Source organism: Homalodisca vitripennis, chromosome 4 (assembly GCF_021130785.1).
Source record: "Homalodisca vitripennis isolate AUS2020 chromosome 4, UT_GWSS_2.1, whole genome shotgun sequence".
Classification (NCBI taxonomy): Eukaryota; Metazoa; Arthropoda; class Insecta; order Hemiptera; family Cicadellidae; genus Homalodisca; species Homalodisca vitripennis.
The window spans coordinates 86,798,033-86,820,644 of NC_060210.1; the positions used below are offsets into that span (position 1 = coordinate 86,798,033).

Genomic DNA, 22,612 nt, shown 5'->3' on the forward strand with positions numbered 1-22,612 from the left:
CCTTTTACAAGGCCAAATATCTTATATATTATGTTTGGTAATTAAAACTTGTATTCTGCTTGTATTATAGTAGATAGTAAATCCTATATACTAATTTTGAATCATGATGGTATTTAACGTAGTGCAATAAGATCCTGCGATGCAGATCAAGTAGTTAAATTAATTTTAATTTTGAGTCAACCCTTCCCAACGTTAGCAATGTTATTTGTAAGTAAATTAATTATGAAAGGTTGTTATAGTCCAAATCCGATAGTGGATTTTGGCTGGTATATACCAGGCTGGATAAACAATGTATTAGGCTATTCATTGTTTGTTTCAGCTGTGTACCCAACTCTTTTAATCCAAATCACTGAACTAGTTACATTTGGCTGGTAGAGATGTGCTATAGGATTTTATCCTCATGTTAAGAATTAGATAATATCCAGAAAAGAAGATAAGTATTTTTTTAAGCAGTTAACAACTTTATACCTACTTAGCACAAAAAGATCTAAATAAGACTTTATATCCTTCTGAAACATTGTGAGATCTTTTCGGAGGGGTTTATTTTTAACGGATTACTCGTTGAACTTAAAAACCGAGAACAGGGAAGCACAGGAAAGGTCTTTTAAGCCTGTTTCCTCAGCTTATTATCCTGATAGACATCTTGAATTAAGAGTAATTAAAGAGTTTTGTGATATTTAATAAGAACTTTTACTGATTTTAATGATTATAGATGTATACAGGTTTATATTACATATAAAGCAACAAAGTGTAAGATTAGTTTCTGAATGAGAAATTATATTTGGAGCCATGACATTTGAAAGTAATCATATTTTTTAAAGGACTTGAATCTCATGATCAGTTATATGAACTGATTATGATTAATAGCTCTAATTACCTAATTTCAGAATTAATACAACGAACTTACTTACTATTACAATGCTAAAGTAAAAAAGTCTCAGAGCCAGATGAAATAAAATAAATTTGTTGTAGGCCTATAATACAAATATTAAAAAACCTTTTACCATAAATACTGGACTAAAACTAGAATATTAAACAAAATATAACTACAGTTAAAAATTTAAATCACCGTCTTTATTATGACTAGTGCAAATTCACTCAATTATTTGACTATATTTCGATTCAATTCGTTTGAACACTAAACAGATTTTTAAGCTAATTTAATTTTTAGCTATAATGTCGATGTAAAAAGTACTATACCTGCTCTCCACAATAAATTGAAAGGAAGTGCAGAAGAACACCGCCAATACGACAATTGTGGGAAAGCGACGTGCCACGGTGCCGACACGGCGCGGCGCAGCGACATAGAACACGGTTGACCCTGTTTTAGTCCCGGAGGACAGGGAGCAAGCGCTATTTTGTACAATTCGCTCTCCCACACGTAAACCGGTCAAATTATCGCTAAACTGCGGCAAAACAGAGGTACTGTATAAAACAGAGCCTGCGGCAGAGGTCCAGTCTGGTGTTGCCGCTAGGCCGAGTCAGGACCTTCGGGAGCAAGAGAATGCTGTTGTTGTTGTGTCTGGGGGTGGCGCTGCTGGGGGAGTGTGGGGCGGACGACGGAGACGTTCACACCTCGGGATTGGTGGAGGCTGTGGACAACAACCTCCTCGATCCTGGGACTCCGGCTTCTGACAATAAGGTGGATAGAACTATTTTGTTAGGGAAGTGATAGCATAGGCAATTCAATTTTATGTCTAAATTACATCTTAGTAGTCAAAGATATACTAAAAGAATTATCGTTAGCTATAGTTTTCGATATATATATATATATATATATATATATATATATATTCATCGTGAGCAAAGTGAGTGTCTTAAAATGTAATTTAATTAACGTTTATGAATATTTAAATCCTTCAGAGCAAAAACACTTTTAATCTACAAACTCCTTAAGCAATAGGTATTTAGAAGCTATAAAAACCACAATTTTGAATACTTATTTTTTATATTATTAAAGCAATCTTTAATATTAGGAATTAGGATGAAGTGAATTGATAAATACTACTAAACAGGATGTAAAAGTACCGCATAGAACACATACATGTCATAAATTATGACATAAATGAATAATTAAAAATGCTATTCTATATGATTCAGTTATAAGAAATGTATTACTTTCAGAATGAAATACAGTGAAATTTTCCAAAACGTTCAATCTTACAATAAATCTAAACCTCTAGTATGTAAGGTAACGACTTAAGTTACTTAAATTAGTATGAACATAATTAAGTATGTCATATTCCACACATACTCATACTGTAGTATCTCACTGTTGTATTCTTCAATTATGAGCTCAAACATAGTCGTATTTAAATTGCTCTGCTCAATTATTCATAAGCAGTTCCAATAATCATCATTTATTTTAGTAAAGCATACCTTTTAATATTATTTGCGTTTAACTCTCCTATTATAATGCATGTAAAGTAGCGGGTAACATCAATAATTATATAATTCCATTTAAATTGAATTATCTATAATACCGTAATACTGAGCTACGATAATACCTATTCCATTATTTACGCGTAGCTAACTCTTTCCAAAAGGGATAGTTATATATTAGCTATAACATCGTTGAGATAGTAAATAACATATACAAAGTTGGCTGCTGCAGGATATTTTGGGACGTATAAGTTGAAACGAGTAAACACGACCTTTACTATGATATTATTTTCATCGATTCCCAACAACAATACGTGGATTGCACTAGATATTCCCTGAAGGCTATCGATCAATTTCAGTTCAACGCCTGATATAATTATTAACGAGTACTAAATAAGCCCGTTTTAATCTTAATAATAGCCTGAGGATAACAATAAAAGGTGATATCTGTTTAATGACTTATCAACGCGTAACATTACTTGGGGTTCACATTAAATAGGTCTTTCACTTTTCAGAGACATTTTCAAAATACATCGAGCGAGGTAAAGAGTAATGTCCATTAATATCCAGATTTATTAATCTTGGAGAAGCACGTATATCCCTAGCCTATTCCACTGCTGAATAATGTGTTCTCATCTAGGTAAGCTGTGATTTGAGATAATTTAGTTCAACTATAGAAGATGATGAGGGTGCTTATTTTAATTGCATGGCTAAACTCTTCATTTGCTTTAGGCATTATATACTTACAAAACTTACAAATTGCTAACTTAAGAGTATTATACTTAATCGCAATTTAAACATTCCTTGAGGAAAAATTCAATTGCCCGTTGAGGAGGATGACATTATTATTGTAATTAATAATCGAGAATTAATAAACTAAAACGCTCAATTCCATTTTTCAATTTAAAAAGTAGTAAATTCGTACAATTTTACCTGTCACATTCATATTTTGCTATCTATGATAGATAATTGATAGATAGACAATATTATATAAAATCGACAGTAAAACTCTGTTTATGATTACAACTAGTGAATTAGAAACAACGACAGAGGAAGCAACAAATAATTGGAACGTCATCCATAGCAATTTGAAGCTAAACATCCACACGAAACAAGGGCGATCCTTAAATAATCGGATAATTAATTAATCATGGTAACCATTTAATTAATCAGTAAATTATACAATTATTTATTTAGTAACTTACAAGGTTAAATTATTTACTCGTGGCATTTTATATACCATACAAAATATACTTTTTCATGTAATCTGATATTATTAGATTAATTCTGAACTAATACAATTTTTCTTTGACTAATAAATTTGATGAGCTTATTGGATTTAATTGATCATGCGTTTGCTGTCAATAGATCGGTACTAACTCAGAATCAGTGTGCAGCAGGCCTCGACCTTCGATGTTTCTTACATACTGGGACTTAGAAATTACGTATGGAGTATAGCAAGCCATCGCGCTCCATTACCGCACTAGAGTGAAGCCTCAATTAAGACCATATTTAATACAGTAGAATTGATTTCCTATGCAACACACAGACAGCTGATTGTCCGATACTGATAGTATCGCAGAATAAGTTGAAAGACATATTAAAATAGCGCTTTAAAATACGTACATCCATTAAAAGTGGTATTGATTCGGCTCAAGGTTATAACTATTACACAATCGTCGGACTACTGGATACAGGGACTGAAAGTTAACACTTTTATCCTAAATTGTATATTTGTAACAATTACTAACAGTTGCTGACCCTGATTTAATATTTATTTATGTGTCTGATGAAGGGCATTAAGTTTGTTAAGGTAAGAAAAATACGGTCTGAGAAAACTATTGTTTGATACTTTTACTCTATCTATACCTTCCCATTTTACCTTCAACAAAACTAGTGATTCTGACGATGGATTTATTGTTTGTAAAATTCTTTCTTTCTTTCTTTCAAGATAAACCAGTTGTGTGCTTATACAATGAACATTGGCCCTCAGCTCCGGGACTATTAGTGTAATTGGTAGGACCCACACGAGTATCATTCATATATTAGTTTAATCTTTTATTGTATTAGTTATACCTGTGATAAATTATTTATACGGACGACATCTGCTGAGGTCTGGCGGATTATTTTAACTATTTCTGAGGTCCGACGCTAGGCCTACGTCACGTAACTGATTATTATAGATGAAATATCCACAACCTGAGCTACCTAAGCCTCTCTAAACAGGGCACTCCATGCGCTCAAATTTGTCCTTGCCTAATTTTATAGCATTGGATGAGTGTGACTACAATCAAATGTTATATCTATACATCTATCCGTGTGTGGTACTGACAGATAAAAAGTAAGCAAGCACAAATAACACCTAGCCATCTAATCCTGTGAAGTATAAAATTAGATTTTACAATACTATGTATTGCACTAAAATTAATTATAATCTAGCCTAAAGTTTGATTTTAACACATTTGTATTATTGCATAGTTACAATACATACATTTAGAATTTCACAGAACAATCTGATAATGGTAAACGCGCTAATGCCATAGTGCGATAAGGAGTGATGCCTTTATGTATAATGTGAATCAAACAGGGAGATCCCTATCATGGTATCAGTGTCTATCGTACGATATATTAATTTATTGTATCTAGTAACCTTCGTTTCCACTTGTATTACTGAAGATATGAAATTTCTATACATTTGGGGTGTATTTGATCAAATAAGTGTCCCTTAAGACATACCGGTCCGTTCCTTGTAATCTGAAGGTGACCAAATAATCCAAACATTACAAATTGCTTTCGTCGATCGTGATCATTTGTTCCTGTTCATATATTAACTGAAAAACATCAGATTTCTATTGCTCCTCAATAATATCCTTGTTTTAGAGGTTTTTGACACTTCAAAGTAAAACATCTGCTGTCGTACTTTGTAGGCAATTGGGAAGAAGAGCGAAGTAAGGTTTCCTCGCGATACGGCCATTGCGCCCTTAGTTTATTATGAACTTCATACAACTACTTAAAAAAATACAGCATAAGTAAATTTATAATTTCAATAGCCATAAAACCTAATTTTAAATTGCCAAAACGTCTCAATAAATGTCGTTATTTTAACGTATTAGTTAAAATAACAAGAATTTTCAAATTAATATAATGATTCTTGATAAAATCGACCGCATGAGTGCAAGGTAACTAGACAAAGCCCTTAGAGAGGGATCTTTTGTTAGAAGTCACGTGATGAGACTTCGTATTTTGGACACAAAATGTCTTATACCTCCTATAGACTTCTAATTGAGCTTCGTTTACGCAATGAATTAACGATTTTTATCTCTTTCGTGTTCTTAATATTTCAATTCATTCTAAATGTTCTAAGTACGTGTGTATATTTTATTACGTGTCCATTAATCTGTTGTGTTATTTATTTATCTAGGATTTGTCATGAGCTGTATGTAAATTAGAATTGAACGCTTTAAATAAAGATATGTTTTATTTATGAGAATATCGTAAGCTCCATATTACTTGCTATATCGTCCTACTAACCGACCACTGTAATCGTGTCCGTATCCTGAATAAGCGTCTACCTCGTCAGTATCTGCCACGTAACTGTCATACAGGACATGTGGGCTGGGCTGGGCAGTGGGACCGTGGTACCTCAAGTCTCCATGAGGTTTGAGTGTACGTGTCCTGAATAAGCGTCTACCTCGTCAGTATCTGCCACGTAACTGTCATACAGGACATGTGGGCTGGGCAGTGGGACCGTGGTACCTCAAGTCTCCATGAGGTTTGAGTGTACGTGTCCTTTTATTGTAACATGTCCAATGTAGTGACTATCATTACACTGAAGGCTCTGTAAATTGGTGTTGCTAACAACTCTAATTGCAGTGTCATACATTAATCATTATCTCTTCAGCTCCAATCACAAAACGTTAAGCTAGTATAGATTCATTTAATTCAATCGTTTCAACAATTAACAAATATGAATTAAAACATACCTATTACTCATAAATGCATATAATGAAAGCGAATATATTATATTCATGTCTGTAGAAGAGAATGCATATAAAATGAATAAACTATGAAATAGTGGATTTTTGTAAATATTTAAACAAAATTAATGGTACCCGTCAATAAAATTCGCAATCAAATTCTCTTTGACTAACACTTCTGGTTACCACATACTTACTAATTTGCATTTAGTATTAAATCTTAAGACTGCTATTTTAATTGCGTAAAATAGTTTTTCAAGTACAATATATGTATTTAATGTATGTAATAATCAACATAACATTATGATATTGGGAGACAGTGATTGGGTTGAGTTAACTTTTCTATTTTGTAAATAAAGTAATAATATGTAAGCATTTTACTAGCAATTTCATTAAGCAGGAGGAATATTGTTATGAAAATATTATTATTATAATATGAGCTATTATTACTATAATTTAATAAATCGATAAATGTTACACATTAATTTCATTGAATTTAGTGCTTTTATATATTCCTAGTTATTACATTATTGTTTTTTGTCATGCAAGTTTTAACTCGGACTCTTAATTCAATTGCAGTTTACTTTTAACTTTAACCTTGAACTTTAGGACTTATTTTAAAATGTTTTTGAACAATAATTATTATTAATCTCAACTATTATATTGATCCCTTCAATAATATAAGAATTTTTATAAGAAACATTACAGTTTTTCTTTCTATTGTGATACATCTCAACCGTCATAATTGAATGGGTTTGTGTGACCTGTTTTCAGAGTCTCCAAGAGCTCTGCCTCTCCAAGCACGTGGTATCCTGTGTGAAGTTATCGGTGGTCCGTGCCTTAGACCGGCTATCCCGGCTTCCCAGCTTAGAACTACTGCCGGGACTGACTGTCCGAGGTGATATGATGTCTCTGCAGGACCTGCCTAAGGATATCACAGCAGGTCAGGTGGACGACGCTCTCCTGAGGAGTCTCACTCGGTACCTAAGCTCTCTCAGTCTCACAGTGCGTGTCCTGGACGGCGGGGTCGTACAACGCATCAGAGAGATGGGCGAGGCCCTGACTCGGACTGGCCAGGCGGAGGAGTCATCAGCTACTGGTGCGCAATATTCAGTACTCCACAATAACAGACGAAGATTATGATTACAATAAATTATGATTATGTAATACTACAGGCCGCTGTATGGCTCTCAAACGGCTCAGTAACTAATATTGGAAATCGACGCACACAACAGTCAAATGATAAATGGCCAAAGCATTAATCATATTGTATGCAAGTGTTCAAACATTATCCTTTAAAAAACATAATGACACAATTGTTTTGATGAAACAAATATGCAATCGGGGTTGAAGTGTTCATATGGGCGTAGGTGAAACTATTACATATTAAGTTCAACACATAAGTACAAAAACGTTAAAAAAGTTAAGTCTCAAATGGACCGTGTTTGATAAAATAGCAAAAACAACTAATTTATAGTCTGAAAAGTAAAATTTGTACAAACATATGGTACTTTAAGTTGATAAAAGTTCCAATATTTGCTTTTTTTGGCATTCCAACTTCATGTTTACTTCCGAAATTTGGAACTGTTCAAAGGTAAAGTCAATTAATTTGTTTAGAATTACAGTTTCGTGGCTATTTGGCTTACTAACATGGATTTATAATATATTTAGGTTATAATTACTTCAGTAGCTCTAACTTCATGCAATTTTAATACTTAATTCTGGAAGATTTTTAAACCGGTTTATGTTACAGGTCGGAGGCGCAGGACCGGCTCGACTATGATGATGGCCGGGATGATGTCAGGTGGCACGATGATGGCTTTAGGCATGTCAGCCATAGCGGCGATGGCGGGAAAGGCGCTGATGACAGCCCTGCTGTCTCTCATGCTGTCAGCGATGTCCGCGATGAGAGGTGGTGGCGGAGGCGCTGATGGCAAGACTACATATGAGGTTATCCACGCCGCTCACGACATAAAACACCGCAGCATAGAAGCAATGGAGGCGGACACTAGTGCCTCTTACCCGTACTTCATGCACAAACCTGCATCCAGAAGAAACATTCTAATACCCTTAAGTGGGAGGTAGTTCTGTTGTTGTGCCTTAAATCTTAGTTCCTCTTCTTACTGTCATACTAACTTCTTTGGAATTCTAATGTAACGATTGTTCAGTAATTTTTATAAAATCTGTTAATTTATTATTTTAATTAAATAAGTATCTTCTTATGTTTTATTTATTAATACCACAAGCTTCTTATTAAAATTCCCGTTGAAATCATAAGGGAGTTAAGATAATAAGAGTGTTACGACTGCCCCGGAGTTAACACAGCATATTTCCTTGAACATCGGATTAGGTTATTCCGCATATAGTTCAGTTGGTCAGAAATCAAGTACGCTATATACAAAAAATAGGTTGACGTCCCCTCTGCTGGTACATTTTATACTGTATATGTAACAGAAATCAATTTGGTCTATTGGGTATGAAATAAAAAACAAAACTGTATTCTGTATTAATTTATCGATTTCAAAATCAAGTAAATTTAACATTTTTGTATTTGTACATTTCAATAACAATAGGTTTTTGGTTACGTTAAGCTATTAACGTTTGTACGTCTATACTATTTCTGATTCAATATGTTTCATCAATCAAATTCTGCCCAACCTCATGGGCCACTGGCATCTGCGACGATCTTATGAATCAGAACAAGGGGAGAGTCGATACAGAACAAAGTACACTACCAGTAAACCCTTCTCTGACATGCTCTAGTACATAAATAATATTCTGTTTTCAATTGCTGCGTGTTTTACAAGGATATATTAAAAAGGATATATTATTATTTTAACTTCTTCTCTCCTTCTTTATACAAATTCGCTCTCTTTCCTATCACGATGAGTGTGTCTGTGTTGCTATACGAAACTGTTTATGAGTTTTCGGTACAAATGCTCAATTATTTTCAAATTCTTATTTGCTTTTCACTAAACTAAAAACAGACTAATATAACACGTGTTATTAACAGATTAGGTGCGGAAACAGATTACAATAATTAGTTGTTAAAACACGAAGATTTGCTATTTTAGCTAGAGTGTCTACTAATGTGTTTTTTTAGTATGTGAATATCCGGTATCTGCAAGTTCCAAAATTCCGTATTGAGATAGTTACAACATAGAGAACATTTTAACAGCTGTTCGAATTCCGTAGAACGTAATCGAGATGTAACTTTCTGTATGTAAAGTTTGAAACCTAAGCTAAACTGTCTAGGATGTTGGACTATGACTTTGAGTTAGTAATAGTCCACACCCGGGCCATACCGGTAGACTTTTATCAGTCCTATTCAGCTCGTACTGTACCTACTCTTCCCATTATTTTCTTGGTAAAATATTGATGGTCTGTTTATAATATTTAGATAATTAACATATATTGGCTAAAATACAACATATCCGTTATTATGTAATACGAGTAGTACAAATCTTAAAATAAAAATAAACCAACCTCAATACCCGTACCAAAATTAAGGAGTAAAAAAAAAACAGTTTTATAAAACTAAAGTTACTCAAAGCCAGATACACAAATTCTAAAAGTATCACAAAATTTTAAGGGACATGATTTATATATTTTAATTTATTTTTATAAATTATACAAATTCTCCCCTTTTTCTACCCTAAATATAAAGTGTAATTTTTCATAAGCAACGAAAGGAAACTTTTAGACTTATAACTTTACATCATAGTAATTGATACATCCATAGTTGAATTTTGATAGGTACACTGCAATGGCATGTGGCATGTAAGTTTAATGAATAGATCATATATACTAAAACATTAAGTGCTTATTTATAAAAGAGGCTGTATCCTCTATGAATGTATGAATGATATGCACAGGCATTTAATCTGATTTGTCGGTGAAGTAAATCAATTTTATCATTTAATTCATGAGACCATGTTCTAAGAAAACTAAATCCACTTAAATTTGTATATAACCAATTTTTGTGTTACAAAATTACTTTTTAGCACGTTATAAAATTTGGCACCGCCTTCAAAAACTGTGTGATATGTGGCTTTGAGAAACTTTTATTTTGTGAAGTCAAAATTATTTTTACTTTTTAGATCCTTTATCTTATTACAAGTATTGAAGCGGTTTATGTTTGTTTAAAAAATTATATATTTTACTTTAAATTTTAGTGACTAATGTTGTATACTCTCTCCTCTAACTAGAAATACAGATGAAGATGTTCAGGGACTACAACGTAACATTTCGTGAATCCATTTAGTAAATATGTTATTTGAACTTTTTCCCTACTGCTGTACTCGTACTGAAATATTTCTTGGCATACCTGAGGTAAATGATGGTAATAGCTAAAAAATTATATTTCGGCAACGTATTCCATCTCGTTACTGAATACCACGTTTCAAATACCTCTTTGAGCAATCCTGATACAAGTAAAATCATTTTCCAAGTGTTGAGTAACCTATGTTTATTTGAAAAGAGTTACTTTCTGGACTCCTTCTATCTTACTATCTTCTAAGAGAGTATTATTAGATTATTCAAATAGAAGTATCACTGAAATTATTAGTATATATGAACGACGGTCTATCCCTAGCATATGTGAGTAAAGTTATGTTCGTTTTAAAAGAAGTACATCAGAAAATTATTCCGTCCTATTGCTCCGAGTCATGATTCAAAGGATTCCTAAAGGAACGTCATTTGGAATCTTAATATAATCTGAGAACTTTGAGGTACCTAATGGTGATTAGAACATTTCCAACCTCTCTCATTGCTAAAGAAGGATTCGACATTGGCATCAACAGGGACGAGACTCGGACCGTAAATCTGATCAAAGATAGGTTCTCTAGCATGTTTGTGGCAGGTGGGTTATATTCATCGGAAGAAAAGTACATCACAGCAAATTTATTGCTATCGTTGTTTTGTTGCATCATGTTTCAAAGAACCCCGCCATTATTTAGAACATTTACGTAGACTAGGGATCTTCTTACAAAAACTATGAGCTAACATATTGTGATTGAAAAATTAAAAAATATTGCAATCAATTCTACCTCATCGTTCCAATAGGAATGCTACTCGGACCGTTTTATGAATTACGATATGTTGTCTACTATTGTGAGGTAAATTCTAGTTACTGGAAAAAACTACACCTCGACATCTTATGCAGTATCATGTTTCAAATGACTCCTAAAAGGAATGTTTTCTGGAGCCGTAATGCATTATGTGGAACTTTACACTGTAACTCTGAGGCAGCTTACAGTGACTTTTTATCTGACTGAGAATTTTAATCTGCAAACTTAATTTTGTATCGTTGCTCGAACTCAAGTTTTTATACCGCCGTCTCCAAAAGGGACGTTTTTCCGACCTTTTTCACGAGTAAATATATGTTATCTAACATCTTCGAAAATATCATGTTTTCAAATCAATCAAAACAAATAAAAACTGTGTTTTATTTTACAGTAGTGACTCAATTACATCAACGGGTGCCACACAGGTCGCCTGAAAATGCCATGTTTTAGAGAACGGTGATTTCTGGAATCATGATGTAAACGAATAAACTTCATAGAGCAACTCTAAAGTCTTTTATCATGATTCTGAAACTAAATACTACAAATGTCGTGTTCTGGAGTTTCTGAGGTAAACTTTAATAGTTGTAACAAAACTACATCTCCGTAATTTGATTTGTCTGGCTTCTCAATATAAAATTTCAAGTATCAGACTTTTTTCTAGTCAGACTATTTATTAGGGAACACTATGGGGCAGACTTCTTTGATATAAATATATATTCATCAAATCGGTTAAATGGTAACAGGAAATACATAAAAGAGAAACAGAAACCAGCCAAATTTTATAAACACCGAATTCTTGAAGTCCATTAAAAAGTAGTACTATTTTTTGTAAGAAATTTATCAAACGTAAAATCGTTATCCATTATCTAAATATCAAAGTCAGTACCACATTGCAAATTTTTCTATACATAACAGGACGTTAGGATGGAAATCGACTTATTCAAGCAATTTTCATGACAAGAAATTAAATTAAATTAAAAGTTTCTTTATTAGAGGCGAAGTTAGGCCTATAACGTCTTCTCTACCACAATAAAATGTTTGCCCTACCTAAGAGTGCAATTAAATTCGTCCTTGTAACTTTATAGCGTAACATTTTTAAACCTAATAAAAAATAACAAAAACACACATTTTTATTTTGTGCTATTAAATACTTCTCATAGCATGGAAGTTTTAAAATCCTTTGTTTGAAATAACCATGTTTAAACACAGGTGTTGTACCATATATGTAATACCAGTCCTGTTAAACGAATCTGTCAAATAATGCACTGTATATTTAACTTCTTTTAAAATATGAAATATCGTATCTCTTAGAGAAATTCTTATGGAATATTTATTCGTTCTGTGAGGTAGTTATCTAGAATGTTTAACCATAAATGTTTCCGGCCAACAGTACGGGCAACAGCACCACCTACAGTGCACCTTACTTTGCTGGCGGCAAACTAAAATATTCCTCTAAATAGTATATGTCAGGAAATAGGCGGATAAGATAAAGCTCGACAACCGAACCTATTCTTGCTCTTACTTTGCACATTAATTTTATTAATTCATTAATTGAAAAATACTAAATTAACTTGAAAGCATACAATATCTGTACAAAACTGTTTAGTAGCGGGGGTATCTTCTGCAAGAGACCAAAACTATGTATCAAATTTAAAGTAAAGTAGTGTAATGATTACTCTCACATCAAGTAGGTTAATGTTTTTTAAATCGTAGCAAATAAGAATAAATAAATCGATTAAACGGAGTGTCGAGAGAAATAACACAACGTAATGAAATAGGTAGTGTACAGAAGGGCTAACAGAAAAACGGACTCTGATTTACTTTTTGAGCCTATAATAAATATATTTTAATTTCAACCAAACTGCAACTTCAAATTCATAGCTGGAATATTTGTGATCTGATTGAGATAAAATCTATCGTGTTGTTGTAAGTGCATTATATTTTAATATTTAATTTTAGCGTTATCTAGAAAAAGTTACTATTACACTACCATCCTAACATTCATTAAATGTCCGAAATATTCAACTTTGATCTCGTAGGCTAATAGAGTTCTTAAAGTCTTTTTCGTGGACATGTAATTTTTAAAACGATTATGTAGAGTATTATCATTTGACCTTTTTTCCTCAAGATCAATACGTTCCTTCTTAGACCAAGACGATCACATATCCAGGTTACAATTATATAGGACCATTCTATATAACTTTTTATATTAAGTATCACAATCCCTTTAAAGACTATAATAGATATTCATTATTTGTTTTTTCAAATAACTAAAAATGCATATTATGTTATATATCATAAAAATTTATAAAATACAACTTATTTTGATCCACATATATTTATCTTAGTGTGATTGATTTACATGATTAACTGACTCTATTATGACTTTCTAATTTCTGAATGTGGTGATATCGCAAACTTAACTTAATTAAATATTTTGTTGATTTTGGTGTTAGTTTTTTACTAATTTATTATTTTTTAAATATACGTAATACATTATTACTAACGCAAGGAACACCTAATCATAAAATACTAATTCACAATAATAATTGTCAGGTTTAATTAATTATTAATCAGGTTAATTAAAAAAGTATTTAGTGTAATTTAATTTAACTTTGCAATGTTGAAATATCAAATATTTATTGCTGAAGTTCTAATAATTAATCGATGCAAAATATAATTTAGACAGTCTTTTGCTAGACCTTCCGTCCAAAATATGATGCGCTTTTACTATTTTTCAATTATTAATGTCACCAAGTTACCTTTGCGCCACGCATATGAGCAAAAAATGGTATTATACACTCTAATGGATATTTAATTAGTATTTAATTATTATTTTAACTCTAGAATTAAAATTAATTTCAAGAACATTTCACACAATCAAACAATCTGTAGCGAATCCTTGTACAGTTCCACATAGCGAAGTATTGGGTCAGAGGGAAACATCTCAGGATATTGCACACTCGCTAGAAATAGTATTTAAACAGACTAGAAGCCTGCTCGGAGCATCAGACGACCTCCGGCCATCAATATGAACACTCTGGTGAGTTTTGTTTTCTATCAGCTTCTTTCAGACGAGTGAAAAAGTTCGTCATGAGATATTTAGCCTTATATCCACTAGCAATATCTTTTAAAGACGAACGAGTCGGTAACCCATTGCTTGTGAGTACGGTTTTTCTGTAACTAATACAATGAAAGGTAAAATTAAACAAAAAATGTGTCAGGGATAATTTAAATTATGATTAGGGCTAAATACTACTGTTGTATATATTTATGATAATATGTTGTTTATTTATAACACTTTTCATTTAAAAACCAATAAATCAATCTTAATTGTAATAATATATTAAATAATTTGAAAATGCATGAACAAACTATGCGAATCCAAGTGTCATACCCTCTCTATTGCGCTATATATCTGCCAAACTATTTAATTACTAAATATTAAAAACTCGTATTTGTAACATAATACCATACGTAATATTTACTCAAGTATTACAAAATGAGAGAACTACTTTTAAAGATAGGTATAGTTAAATATAGACATAAAAGTAAATAAGATTAAAAAACGTATAAGCTATCTGGTTCACATCGAGTCATACTATTAAGTTCTTAAACTATTCCGATCCCCCTGTGAAGAGCCATTTTCATAATAATTAAAAACAAAATATTATTCAATCAAAACATTCAAAATCAATATTCCTTTGTTTTACTTAATTGAAATGTACGTAAATATCATCAAATGTTATTTACCATCAATACTTAGATAACCTGCTTGTACATGTGTTTAATATATATGTATATATATTTATACATTTTATAAGTACTGTTAAAATCACAAACATTAGTAAAGGGTTTTAAAACAGCTGGCTTTAAATGAAAATGCTGGAAACACCGCAATATATTACGTATTTACAAAATTTACAAGAACATTTCATATTAAAATTTGAAGTTTATAAATGTATGTGTCTGTAGCAAATTACAGGCTAAATACACATTTTTATAATTCAATTTATTGTTATATAACAGCACAGTAAACTGATAATAGGAATATAAAGTATATCAAAATATTTATCATACGTCAAAATCAGGTTCATGGATGGTGCTGCATTAATTTAATTGATCTAATAATTATAACATGCCAAATTAAGATTTTTAAAGCAATATTATACTTATATCTATTTCATACTTGAAGGTGTCCCTAACATTAAAATTAGGAAACTAAATAATTTTAAAATGTTATGCAATAGCATAGACTTTTTTCACTACAAGGCTTAAATCTATTTTAACAAATCTGTAGGCGTCACCTACATTCTCTATCCATGTAATAAAAAATTTATAAGAAAAGAAACATGTCAACTACCCAAGTTGCTAAGCTTGAAAGAAAGAAAGAAAGAAAGAAAGAAACACTTCTTTTATTGAGGCGAAATTAGGACCACATGGTCCTTTCTTACATTTAACCTCTTAAAAAATTAATCTTAAATAATGTAAATTAAGGCTTAATTAACTATAGCTTTACACTTACAGTATTCCATTCACTCTTCCATTCACACAGTCACGATTCAAAGAGTAGCCCCGCCGCCCGCCACGATCATCCGGTCCAGGTATTTTCGTCTCAGCTCCGCCACAAAACCGTTTTCGGCTCTCAATTTGTTTGACAGGATCTGGTAAGGAGTTCCATAATCTACATGCGGTAACGGTGAAGGATCGGTTATAGGTTTTGGTTCTGTGTATTGGAATTCTGAGACTTAGTGCACCAGACCGAGTTTCTCTTGCGCCACTCCCCGCCAAAAACTGAAAGTTTTCAGATAAATATTTTGGTGAATCCGTATTAATAATAGAGTGCAACAATGACAAAATTCTAATCGATCTTGAATCAGCTAATTTTAGAATTGATGATTGAATAAAATATGGTGTAACATGATCCCCTACGACGTAAATCAAACAGAAAGCGAATGCAGTAATTTTGTGCTCTTTGCAGTTTAGTGCTAAGGGGCTACAGTCATGTCATTGATTACAGAGTTGCAGTAGTTTTTAAAGTAAGGAAACACAAGTGACTTGATCAACAGAAGTTTAATGTGAAATGGTAGAAGTCCTTGCATTCGTTTCAGTGTGTGCACAGCAGCGAACACCCTGTTACAGGTGTACACCACTGCATCGGTCCATCCAAGTGTCTTGCTTATGATTAGTCCTAAACTTTTTACCCTTTCAACGTATGGTAAAAGTTTTCCGTCTACAGTTATTGTCGGTGTATTTTGTAGGTCAATGGAGTTGGCAAGTCGTTGATGACAGACAATCATGGGTTGGGTTTTATCCGGGTTAAGTTTAAGTCCATTTTTTAAAGACCATTGGAACAAGTCGTTGTATGTCTTCATTCATCCACTTCACAGTCTGGTTTATGTCGATAATGTTAAAGTGTGAGTAGATTTGTAAGTCATCAGCATAACTGTGAAATTTGCAATGTCGCAATACAGTGTTAATGTCGTTTATGTACAAAATAAAAAGTAGTGGGCCAAAGTATTGATCCTTGCGGAACTCCGCAGGTCACAGTTCTGAAATCAGACATTGAGTTGTCATTGCACACACACACTGCTTTCTGTCCCTCAGATATGATTTTATCCATGCTAAAGCATTTTCAGAGAAACCTAAATTTTTAAGCTTTTTAAATAGAATATTATGAATGATTGTATTGAAGGCCTTGCTGAAATCGAATAGAAAACTAGTAAGGTATAAAGACCTCGATCCATGGCTAATCGAATGTCATCAGTTATTTTCAGAAGTGCAGTTTCTGTACTATGGTTTTGGGCGAAAGCCAGACTGAAAAACATTAATAATATTATTTTTAGACAAGAAATCTGATATTTGGGAATGAACTATTCGCTCAAGCCTTTCGAGAGAGCTGGTAAGATACTAATTGGTCGGTAGTCTTGGGGTTCAGATGGAGATTTAATTTTATTTAGTGGACGAACTAAGGCGGACTTCCATTGTGTGGGGAAAACACCTGTTGTGAGAGATTTATTATAAATTGCTGTAATGACAGGGAGAATAGCAAAAAGAATTTTCTTAACTAATAAGATTGATATGTTGTCTGAACCCGTAGCATTCGTTTGTATACGCCTGATTGCTTTAAGGACATCTACCTCTAATACTGGATTTAAACGAAACTGGCTGTCTGAGGAATATATTATGGGTTTGTTGACTCAATTCATCTAAATGGGTTTGAACAACTGCGGTGATAGATTTTTGAGAAAATGATGAAAAATACTCGTTTAGATCATTAAGTGAAATATTAATAGAGGCAGGAGAGGGTTGCTTACCAAAACCAAGCTTCTTGACATTACTCCATAACGCAGTTGTCGATTGAGTTCTGTCTGAAAACATTCCATTTATGTATCGAAGACGGGTAATTTCTAATTTGTTGTTTGACTTGGTTTACGAAGATTGGCGGTACCGTATCATTAAGTTGACATCTCTAGAGCGCCGAGCCCTCCGAAACAAGGCGTCTCTTTCGGCCATTAGACCGAGAATATTCTCGGTAATCCAGGGAACGGGTCGTTTCTTATTAATTCGCTTGGTAACAAGAGGGGCATGTTTGTCATACAGCTTTAATATAAGAGAATTTTAAAGAGTCAACCATCTCATCAACAGTCTCCTTATTCTGCACGGAATGCCATGGGTATGAATAAACATCCGCAAAAAATGCAATTTCATTCATATTTCTGTATGATCTGTAAGTTATATATTTTTCTTTAGGTTTGGGAACTTTAATGAAAGGGCACAGAAAATTAAATCATTATGGGAAATTGCCGGAATTGGAAGCTGCCCATGGTATAATGATTCCTCAGGGTCCGAGACTACCATAAGATCTAGCCAGGTGGCGGTTTTTCGGCAGTGTGGTGCGTGGCGTTCAGTGGTAGTATAGTCAGGGTTGCAGGATTGAAACATCCTAGTGAGCTGTATAGTGTTTTGTGATTTGTGAGGTTTCAGAAGATCCGTATTAAAGTCACCCATAATCAAGACACGACCATAGCCCGGGAGAAGGCGCAAGAGATTATCCTCAAAGTCATCCATATGCCCCACCTTAGGTGCCTGAACGTTATTAAACAAGAACTTAAATTAAAATAACGAACCTTTAATAACTCTGAAACAATACATAATAGTAAAAAAACATAAAAATAAATAAAGCAACTTGGGTAGTTGACATGTTTCTTTTCTTATAAATTTTTTATTACATGGATAGAGAATGTAGGTGACGCCTACAGATTTGTTAAAATAGATTAAGCCTTGTAGTGAAAAAAGTCTTAACTGAATGTTTAAAATATGTTCTTAATCTAGAACAATTCCAAATTCGAGATTATATGAACACTGAATCCATAAAACCATTTTTACAAGGCATAGTTTAAAATATTTTCTCACCTATTTACCCTGAAAACATCGCGAAACTTATATCAATTGCTACATATCTCAAATTTTACTTAAAATACACGAAGCCCAAAATATCAGTTTAATTGGAGTACAGAAAATGTATTGAAACTCCATCACTCAATTTGCTTGTCAAAAGTATAACATTTTTCAAAAACGACTTTTGGGCTAGAAAAAAGTAGAGGGGGGGTCCGGACTTTATATTCACCCTGTTTATTTGCTTCCTTAATGTTCCTCTCAATCCTATTATTTTCTATCTCTTTTTAATAAGTATTTCTTTGCATCCTATAACTGATGAAACTAAAAATTTAAACATTTCAGCCTTATAGGTATCAATAGCCTTTTATCCTATAGCACAAAATCATTTACGTCTTTTCTATTTCAGGCCATCTTTATACTGGCTTCTATGACTGGTGTGGGCGTTTACGGCAGTCACTATTATGGATCCATAGTCGTACCTCAAAGCTTCCACAACAGCTACCTGGCAGACACCCCTGATGTAGCAATGTCCAAAAGTAATTATCTTGCTGATCTTACTTCAAAATCACACGGTCAAATTTATGGGGAAAGCGACGGATACAACGAAGATCATTCAAGTTCTCATGGAGATTTCAGGTACCACGGTCCCACCGCCATTCCACACGTCCTGCATGACGGACACATCGCAGACACTCATGAGGTAGCAGCGGCCAAGGCTGAGCATTTTGCGGCTGTTGCCAAGGCCAATGCCAATCAGAAATCCGGACAGGACTATATCGACAGATATGCCGGAGGATATGGCGAGTATTCTGGGGTGAACTATGAACCCATATACAATGCCGCTCCATACCATGGACCTCTCGCCAAACCTGTTGTGCTCAAGTCTGGATATCTGGCTGACACGCATGAGGTAGCGGCGGCAAAAGGCGCTCACCTTGCTGTCCTAGCTACAAAATCTCATAGTCACGTGCAAGGAGGAAGCTATGGATACAGCGGTGATGATGAACACTCCAGCTCTCATAGAGACTTGAGGTACCACGGTCCCACCGCCATCCCACACGTCCTGCATGACGGACACATCGCAGACACTCATGAGGTAGCAGCTGCCAAGGCTGAGCATTTCGCGGCCGTAGCCAAAGCCAAGGCTAATGCAGGATACAGACGAGACTATAATGGAAGATATGCAGGAGCATATGAGGGACATTCTGGATCATACCAGGGATACTCACATCGTGTGGCTCCTTATCACGGACTACTCGCGAAGCCCGTCCTACTGAAGTCTGGATATCTAGCAGACACTAACGAGGTCGCTGCCGCCAAACAGCATCATCTGCAGTACTTACACTCCAGACATAACAGCTATAAACATTAGGTGGATTAATATATGTAAATATATACTCTGAATGTGTTCCATGTAAATATTAATGTGTATTAAAAATTACAATATAAAATAAATATCAAAATAACTAATTACTGTACATGTTAGTTCTCTCATCGCAAAGAAATTTGAAATATCTATGAAATCCTTCAATTTCTTTGGAACATTTTTTCAGTCAACAAAGGAATTTGGAATGTTCTTGGTTCCCACTTGATTTGCTTCTGAATGCAACAGTTCGAGATACCTCCTATTAAAAATTTCAAGAAGAACCTTTTAAGATGTTGCATCCATTCTACATATAGTACATACTATTTAGGAATATAACTAAGATTTATCTAATAGTTCAAGAGCAGATAGCAAAATTTTATAAGCAGACAACCCGGATTTATAGAAACTGAGAGAGGAGTTTCCCATAGGAACGAAACTGTTCTTTAGTCGCGTTAGATCTTGTGGAAGGTATCAAAAGGGCTAAAAACCCGAATCATAATATATTTCAGATCATATTTTTCTTCGCTTGACACACTAGAACCAACTGTCAGAGACATACCTGTATAGCGATGTTAAATCAGCGACAGCTAACCGTTTATAGACCAACAAGTTGATACTCACAGTCGCTTTATCGAGGTGACTGACGGTGATTTGACTGACGGTGTCTGATGGTCGGTTTTCAGTTAAGGTATAAAAAATACCAAGAGAAAAAAAATAATGTTTCAATTATTTCTCCATTCAATTCTATAGTTCTACTTTTGTATTCGACCTCCTCCAAAATTAGACCTCGTGGTGAAATCTTGTCTGCTCTGCGGTAAGAGCCACATAATCAACTAACACATCAGCAACAGGTTGCTCCGGGCACACAACAGCTGTATAATGTTTATCTGATAGATCTGCAGCAGATCCAGAGATAGAGAGAGATCTTTGCGAAGTTGCGAAGATCAGCCGTGTAGCGTGCATTTATGATTTGCACTTAAAGTCAATAACACAATATCGATAATAAAGTATAATATAATTAATGAATCGAAATGTATCAATCATTGAGTTTAATGCCTAAAGAATTATATAACTCCGAATCACAATATTTTAATTGTAAGACATCCCAATTTTAAAATGTCATTATCATATGGTATTTTATGTTATTTATCACACATAATTAGTACACAAATCTATATCTATTGAGTTTTATAAGGTTAATAGTGCCTACATGTTAATGTATTAGACACTTTGGATCTGTTATAAAGTTTTTCGGAAAGGATTACAAAAACAAAGACTTATTTACGATAATTTAAAATATCATATCTAAATACTTAAAAAACGTAAAATATTCCTTGCAAAACTCAGCTTTCCAAGTAAGTTGCAAATACAGTATGAACTTTTAAAGGTTACACTACCAATAGTCAAAAATATTCTTGGGTCTCAATTATTCATAAAAATCCAGGAAAATCATCTATTTGATTTTGAAATTGTTCCTCCGTCCAAATATTTACATACGATTAAAACAAAAAATTATAAATTTTAAAAACTAAATTAATGAAGACAATCGTTATTTAAATTAGTACGTAAGTAACATTACAATGATAAAATTATATTTAAACTTTTCACATACATATGCAGGAAGCTTCTTTTTATGTTATATTTGTATTCCGACTTTAACAAGGTTGCGCCGATAGGGATATACCACTACTCCGAATGTTTTCTTCTTATAAATAGTTTTAATATGAACAACATTATTTGAAAATTATTAAATTTGAACTTTGTGATGAAATATCTTAAAGACGATTAAATATGACGTAGGAAATCCTTTTTTCCATATCCGCTTTCTAAAGACCTTTCTCAAAGAAGATTTGTTGCAGTATTTAATTTATAATCTATTTCAAATTGTAAGGATTTTGAGTACGTTTTTAAGTATATTCTATTAAATATGAAAGACACCAGTTTTATTTATTTGTCTGCAACTGTATTGGAAAATAAATAATTACACCCCATAACAGAATTATTATGATAAAATACTCCCTAAATCACATGATGCTATTATGTTAGGTTAGCAATCAAAGCAAGTCAGCAAGAAAACTAAAATATTGTTTAAACCAGCAGCTAAAACGCAGAATTGAATGGCTATTTCAATTGCGTAAAATTGTTGCAGGTTAAAATAGAAAACTTTTTCTTCTCTGGAATTGATTTTTTCTCGTTACAAATTATTGTCCTTTTATCTGTGGTAGCTTTCATCTTTTATTTAGAAAAAGATCGATTTGCGTCCAGCACAACATCCATTGTTGGCACCGGTCAGTCAAACAATGCTGGCCTGGCCACGGTCGGGCGCATCCGCGCAATTATCTCCCGAAGAAGTTAACCGACACTTCCGTCAGCAAAAAGGCGAATATACTTTCCTGTGATCGTCGCAGTATAAATGTGGA

At 33.4% G+C, this 22,612-nt stretch overlaps 1 protein-coding gene across 1 annotated transcript; it reads left to right on the top strand.

Annotated features, from left to right (window-relative positions):
• Positions 1–1,504: 1,504 nt before the first annotated feature.
• On the top strand, positions 1,505–8,452 carry LOC124361098. Its single transcript, XM_046815132.1, has 3 exons — positions 1,505–1,642; positions 7,134–7,458; positions 8,113–8,452. The coding sequence occupies exons 1-3, from the start codon at positions 1,505–1,507 to the stop codon at positions 8,442–8,444; spliced, it is 795 nt and encodes a 264-aa protein (XP_046671088.1). The 3' UTR covers positions 8,445–8,452.
• Positions 8,453–22,612: the final 14,160 nt, after the last annotated feature.